The following is a 7,471-nucleotide window of genomic DNA, read 5'->3' on the forward strand; positions in this document are numbered from 1 at the left end:
AGGCTCCTAGTAGTTTGATTAAGTCTTATCCCGTAGTTTTTTGCTTTTAATTTTGATACCTCTTTACGACTTAATAAAAAGGATGTATGGTGTTTATCAAAAAAATTCAGTTAGGAGGAATGAGTTCAACAGATCTATTATACAACATGGTAACTATGGTAATTAATAATTACAATATATTGTATACTTGAAAATCACTGAGAGTAGATTTTAAGTGTTCTCACCCCCCAAAAATGATAAGTATGTGAAGTAATGCTTATGTTAGCTCCACTGAGCCATTCCACAATGTATGTTTATTTCAAAACTTCATGCTATACATTATAATTACATGTAATTTTTATTTCTCAACTAGAAAATAAAATTTTTAAAAGAGTGAAGAGATAAGGCTATTTGGTGTTATTGTCTGAGAAGCTGAGAAAGAGGCAGTTGTATCAATGGACACACTCTTGCCTCACCGACTTACTTGTGTCCTTCCCACCACGCGTGCTCTTGGACTTCAGTCACTGGGATCTGACCCAGAATCATTTCGCCATGTAAATGCAGGAAGTAGAAAAGACCCTAAATTCAGCCTTTTTCGTAGGCCCTTTTAGACTCAGTTTTCTTATCTGGAGGATATTAATAGTGTCTACTTCTCAGAGTCATTGTAAAGATTTACTAAAAACATAAAGTATGTAAAGGACTTAGCATAGTGCCATAGTAAATATTCGATAAATTCTACCAGTTGTTATGACATTATGGTCTAAAATTTTCATTACATATTCAGAAATGTGGACAGTACATAATCATTATCATAAATATGCCAGTAACATCAATCACTTCAAAAACAGCTACAATAAGGTGTTGCCATCTTTGTAAACAGTCTATCACATAAATTTGAAATGAAGCTGTGTGGCTATTTATATGAATGATTGTCCATTCCCCTCCATCTTGCTATATCCAGACCTCCCTGCTCCATGCCTGAGGAGTTGAAGTTGGCTCTATTCATCATGGTGTGCGGGACCCAACCATGACTTGGATGGAATACCAGCCTCAGTAGAACAATAGCCCCAAGGATGTGTTCACACCAAGTAGACAGTCCCATCCCCCAAGCCATTCCACAATCCCAGTAACAGCTGCTCCCGCCTAGACTAACATTTGTGTTGGTGCTATATGTTCATGTCAAACGCGAGCATTTCATCTTAGGACAGTTGGTACCTGAGGGACAGTAGCTTATGCCTCCCATTCTGCAAAACAGAAGAGGCAAGAAAGACTGCCTTCTGAATGTTAAACAAAGAACAAATGCATAAGAACAAGGGTACAAAAATCACTTGAGTGGAACAACTACCAAAGAAATCTTTTCTTAACTTGATTGACATGATTTGAATAGCTAAAGAAAGAGTAAATGCCCATTCAAGCTCTCTTCTGTGGAAAGAATTTTTTTTTAATCAAAAGCAGGAAAGACCAACTCAAGCCAATTCATCGAAAAATAGATGGACATGAATATAAAAATTAAAAAATTACATTTTTAATATAAAAATAAAAAATAACATGTTAATGTAAAATTGAAAAATAACTAAAATATAAAGTACATGGAATTCAAGGTAGGGACCACAGCACAACTAGGTCTTTGTACAAGAAAAGGGGTTTGAAGGAAGTCCCACAGTCTTTGTCACATAAGGACCTTGTGTCTTCTTTCCTTTCCCTGCTGTCCAGCTTCCTTTCCTGAACCTTCCGGCTCACTTACCCCCGGGAGCTACTTTACACATATCCTATCTAGCCAGCCCCACCCTTGTCTTTGACTGTCTCTGTCGGCATCATGACATTTCTGTTTCAGTCTCACGTGCTGCTATCTTACTTAGTTCCTCACATTCTCAAGTCTAAATTTATGATAAAATTATCAGACTGGTCCAGCTCAGCTCATTTTTCAAGCCATATCACATCTGTCAGCAGAGGTTGCTAACCTGGAGTTCATCAGACTAAATCTAAGCCATATCTATCCTTTGTTCAGTCAGCTGTGAGTGGAGCATGGGTGTATCTGAGGGTCAAGAGCATAGACTCTGAAGCCAGCTGCACTGGGATAAAACCATGGCTCTAGCATTGAAATGCTGTGTGACCTGTGCTGAGCCACAGAACTTCTCTGTGCCTTCATCTCTTCTTAGGGTACTTTTAAGGATCCAAGTGACTAATATAAGGCAAAATGTTTACAAGAGTGCCTGGCACATAGGTAACACTAGACAAGTGTTAAGTATTGTTTATTAACAAAAGTGGGTACTACTAAATGGTAATTTAAAATCAAATTCCCATTATTTGTTTCATATGTTGACCAAGCCACTTTCTGATCATTTGGTTCTCCCTGTGGCTTCCTAAAAGGAATGCAATGTACTGGTCAGAAGCATGAAGAAATGGTATGATTGAAAGATAGTTTTTTCCACCATTAAGTGGTACGTTGCCATTGCCATTCTCATATAAAATACTAAACTCTTATGAAGTTGGTTAAAGTGAATCAGTACCGCTGAGGCTGCTCAACTATGGGGCACCCGGAGTCCGGAAGGTGATCCTATGAGGCAGGAAACACATTGCAGTGAAAATTCCAATATGTGGTGCATCTACTGGTCCCAAGTGAAATTTTATCTTAGTTGTGTTTTTTTTTTTTCCATATGTGACCTTTGTACCCAGGATTCAACACCATTTACAGTCAAACTTATTCTACCTGCCAGCCATAAACAAACTTTCTATCAGGCAGAAATACTTATTTCTTAATACCATATTCCATTATTGTCTTTCCACTCTTCTTAGATACTTTTTATAGAGCATCAGAGTTCTGTAATTTGATGTTCTATGATAGCTCAATTTTCTGGTCTAATCTTTTCTCGTTCTATCTCTTCTCTACTTCACTTTATTCTTTGTTGCATTATTACTTTCCCCAATTTTATTATAATAGGATTTTATTCTAATTCACTTCCAATTGATGGAAATTTGGGGAGAGTATCTTTAAGTCAGTTTCCTAAGTCCCTAAAGAGAAATCAAATTAGCCAAGTTCATCAAATTAAAGCACAGAAGCCACTGGCCAGTTTGCAGATGGGCTCATTAACTCCCCACTCCACACCCTGAAACTCCCATTCACCACTAACTATATCGAAGACTAAGGTTCTGTTGCAGTACAGTGTGTCCCCTGCTGCAGTGTCAGTGCTAGGACAAATGACAGAGATCAAGATGGTGTGCTCTAGGAACCAGGAGTGGGCAGGCACCCTGCAACTGTACCAATTTCTTTGAGTTCCTTAAAATTTCCAGGGTATAACTTGTGTTTAATAAATGCTTGTTGACTTGATCCATTGAAAATTTATCACGGAAATAGCCTGAATATAGGAGGTTTTCAGTAAAAGAATAAAAAACACTTGGAAAATGCTGTCCACAGCTGTGGCCAGTGCCCTGTTCCAACCAGCTAGAAATACATTCATCATATATGTGAGGATGAGCTGCCAGCAGTTATAATGCCTAGAAACTCAACCAGGAGAATTTCAATAACGAAAAGGACTGGTATTTGGGGCAATAGACAAAATTTCTTCCGTCTTTTATATCCAGGATGATGTCCTGTGGATGATTTCTTGAGCTTAAAAGGAAAACTTGAAGGTTCTTTTTTTTATCAGATAGGAAGTAGCATTTGGCTACTAAATAGTCTGAATTTTAACCACCTAGGACCTAAATTTGCAAGCAGCAGTTAATGAAATGGACAACTCAATGGGAAATGTTTGACAGATACTGAGTGCCATCTTAGGTCCTCACTTGCCTTGTAATTTTTTGATCAACTCCCTCAGCTTCCTTGTGTTTTTGTCACATTATTTTCCAATAGGGTAGAGTCTATCCACCTTCTATATGTGCTATGATCATTTTTATAATATAGAAAGATGATAGAAGCAAATAAGTTTTGAAATACTTTTATTATCTCCAAAACATCTTATGTTGAAATATTTTTTCCATTTCATCTGGATATTTTGTTATCTCATAGACTTAGCCTCAATTGTAATCTGTAGACTCATTCAGCCGCATAATCCAAAAAGTCTGAAATGGTATTATCTACAAATAATGCACGATCAACATCCTTCCCCTGAATCACCACCGCACCCCCACCCTACATTTATACTAGAGCACTAAAGTATGCTGCAGAGTCCTCTGAAAGCCAATGAGACACCCTATTTACCTAATTACAAAAGGAACAAATGAAGCGTATTTCTTATACCTGGGAAAGAACATTTTTTACCTTGCAAATAATGAATAGGGAAATACTAAAGCAAGTTTTTACTAAAAGCAAGATCTGAATAACAATTATGTAAGGCCTCAAAAGGAATAGATTGCCCAATGCCTGTGATCCATGGTAAAAATGGCATATAATTTTTATGAGACCGCCTGCCTCAAACTTAGCATACCTCACTTCACTTAATCTCTACAACAACCCTCTAAGATGAGGATTATTGCTGCCATAATACAGATAAAAAATGCTAGGCTTTGAGAGCTAACTGGTGAGCAGATAAATCAGTTTCAAACCCGGTTATGAGTGGTATTGTCTGTCCCATGCCTGGTTCACAGCATCATTCATACCTAGTGAAGGTGGCCATACATTCAGAGCACTGTAGGAAGATTCCTGGGCAGTGTGAGGAGTTGAGTTTTGATGCTCTCTAAAACAATGATATCCAAATCTATCTTCAGTAACCCCTAGAGAGCTTTTTGTTTATTTTTTTGTTGTTGTTTACTATTTTTTAAAGCCATAGGTGTGGTAGGCAGCCTTTTCTTATTTTTTAATTTTTTTTTTTTTATAGAGTCAGTTTTTGTAGAGATGAGGTCTTGATATATTGCCCAGGCTGGTCTTGAACTCCTGGCCTCAAGCAAATTCTCCCACTTCGGCCTCCCATAGAGCTGGGATTACAGTGTGAGCCACCACACCCAGCTAGAGAACTTTTTAAAAACAGAGATGCCTGGACCCACACCTGGTATGTTTTTGATTCAGGAAGTTTAGGGAGTTTTTGAAACTTTGTGTCTTAAGTATTCTGATACACAATCAGGTTTTGGAAATACTGCTTAGTAACTTCCATTTCCAAGATGCACTGATTTTGTAAGAGTAGCCATCACAATTATTTTGGGAGGAGTGGAAATCTGAATACAAGACAGCTCTTTTTGGGGTCTGCCTACAGCTGCCGGGAACAGAGTTATTATCTCTTCCCAGATGTGTGCCATTTGCTCCCTTCTTTCCAGGGCTGGCGTGCCTGACCCTAGTCAGCTCTCTTACAAGCATGCTGGCTACGAGAAGAGGTTAAGGAGAAAGTGCAAACGACTCTGAGAAAACTCTTCCTTTTCAAAAAGAAACTCAAAGAACACTCCCCACTCATGGAAAACCAACCTATGCCCAGGAAAGAGCATTATGATTTTACTGGTGTTGACTCCTCCGTCTCTGAAAAGCTACCGCTGTCATAAATAAGGGAGCTTTGAGGAAAGGCCACTCGTGTTGTCTTAGTTTTTATTTGACATTCGTGACACGGTCGGCAGACTGCCCTGTGCCTTTGTGTGGTTGAACTGTTTCTATAGGTCCCCTGAGCTTGTGGGTAAAGGACAGGAAACGATGAGGAACGTGCAGGATACCGCAGAGGTATCCTAAAGCAGATACTCCAAACAGGAGGAAAGTTGTCCACATCCAGGGGCGGAGGACAGGGGCAAACTCAGAAGCATCTTGCCTGCCTGCTTTCCTTCTACTCTTCGAGTATTAGTTCTCCACGCGATGCAGACACATGTAAGAGAGTAACTCCAGCAAAGCGTCTACTGGGAAAATGTTCCCCTCACTTAGGCTTCCCCAGCCCCCTTCTCCCACCCCAGAAGTTTCTTCATTGCTCCCTTCACATTCTTGTTCCTCAGAGTGTAAATGAGGGGGTTGACACTGGGCGTGACGATGGTGTAGAAGAGAGTGAGGAACTTCCCCTGGTCTTGGGAGTAGCTGTTCGCTGGCTGCAGGTACATGTAGATGATGGTGCCGTAGAAGAGGGAGACCACCGTTAGGTGAGAAGAGCAGGTGTTGAAGGCCTTCTTGCGCCCTGCTGCTGACCTGATCCTCAGCACGGTGACAGTGATCATGCCATAGGAGAGGAGGATAAGGGAGAGGGGCACCAGGAGGAGGGCAACCCCCAGGACAAAGGCGAACGCCTGCACCAGCATGGTGTCTTCACAGGACATGGCGATGAGGGCAGGCATCTCACACAGGAAGTGCTCCACCCGGTGACGCCCACACCGGGAGAGTTGCATCGTCTGAGGACACATGACAAAGGAGTTTAGGAAGCCACAGCACCAGGCCACGGTCACCAGCTGCAGGCAGAGGCGTGGGTGCATGACCACGGTGTAGTGCAGGGGCCGGCAGACGGCCACATAGCGGTCATAGGACATGACAGCCAGGAGGACGCACTCCGTGGAGCCCAACACCATGTAGATGTAGAGTTGGGCCACACAGCCGTGGTAGGTGATGGTCTTCTCCGGGCCCCAAAGGTTCCACAGCAGCTGAGGGACAATGCTTGTTGTGAAGCAGAGGTCCAGGAAGGACAGGTTCCCAAGGAAGAAGTACATGGGCGTGTGGAGTCTGGCGTCCATGATCGACAGGAGGATGATGGCAGCGTTTCCCACCAAGGTCAGGATGTAGAAGGCCAAGACGAAAGCAAAGAGAATTATCTCCAGTCGCGGTCGGTCGGAAAAGCCCACCAGGATGAAAGCCTGCAGGTAGCTGTCATTGTCCCTTCCCATAATCTTCACCAGCTGTTACAGAAAAACAACGAAAGAATTGGATAAGAGGGCACATAGAGATTATCCAGGGGCTCTCCAGTTTCCTTTTATAGATATGTGAGGTTAAGAGTGTCATTTGCCCTTTCTTTGCTTTTTTAGTATACACTTACCAATGCCTATTACACGCAAAGTCTCCTGCCTGCTGCCCCTGGAAGATAGAGGATAAATTACTGTGGAGTTGCCTTCCTTGGTAAATAATGTATGTAAATAATGACAAAGAAGGGAGAAAGTTCTTTAAAAGAAGATTTGTTGAAAGGCTGAGTGTTATACAAATTACTCCCAACTATCAGGGAGGAGAGTTTGTATTAAGGGAGATTGATAGACCTGAGAATTGGTTTGGGTTGTGTTCCAAATAATAAGCAAGAATTTGACACGTGGCAGATTGAGCAATATACGTTTCAAGAAGAGGAAGGAGTATATGCAGAGGCATGAAGGATGAAATCATGGATGATACTCAGAGAATCCATGCATGTACATATCAGGCAACTCCTTAATGGCATGTAATTTTATTAAGATGAAACACAATAATTTTTGACCCTGCAAGAAGGGTTGAGATGATAGACTTGATTCTGTCTCTATAAGAGGTAGGTCTGCAAACGCCTAACCTGCAATCCAGTTTACCTCCCTATATCTTGGCTTTTCCTGTGCAAGATGGAAAAGAGGCTGGGTCCTGTCTGAG

The 7,471-nt window shown here is 41.3% G+C and overlaps 1 protein-coding gene across 1 annotated transcript; it reads right to left on the reverse strand.

Moving 5' to 3' along the window:
* Positions 1–5,808: 5,808 nt before the first annotated feature.
* On the reverse strand, positions 5,809–6,756 carry LOC123649435 (putative olfactory receptor 2W6). Its single transcript, XM_045567574.1, has one exon. It carries the CDS (start codon positions 6,751–6,753, stop codon positions 5,809–5,811), a length of 945 nt encoding a protein of 314 aa, XP_045423530.1. The 5' UTR covers positions 6,754–6,756.
* Between the last annotated feature and the right edge of the window lie 715 nt (positions 6,757–7,471).

The sequence above is a fragment of the Lemur catta genome, chromosome 13, assembly GCF_020740605.2.
Source record: "Lemur catta isolate mLemCat1 chromosome 13, mLemCat1.pri, whole genome shotgun sequence".
Classification (NCBI taxonomy): Eukaryota; Metazoa; Chordata; class Mammalia; order Primates; family Lemuridae; genus Lemur; species Lemur catta.

Bases quoted from the DNA above. Each gene is read 5' to 3' on its own strand.
- LOC123649435 (XM_045567574.1), bottom strand. From the start codon at position 6,753: ATGGGAAGGGACAATGACAGCTACCTGCAGGCTTTCATCCTGGTGGGC.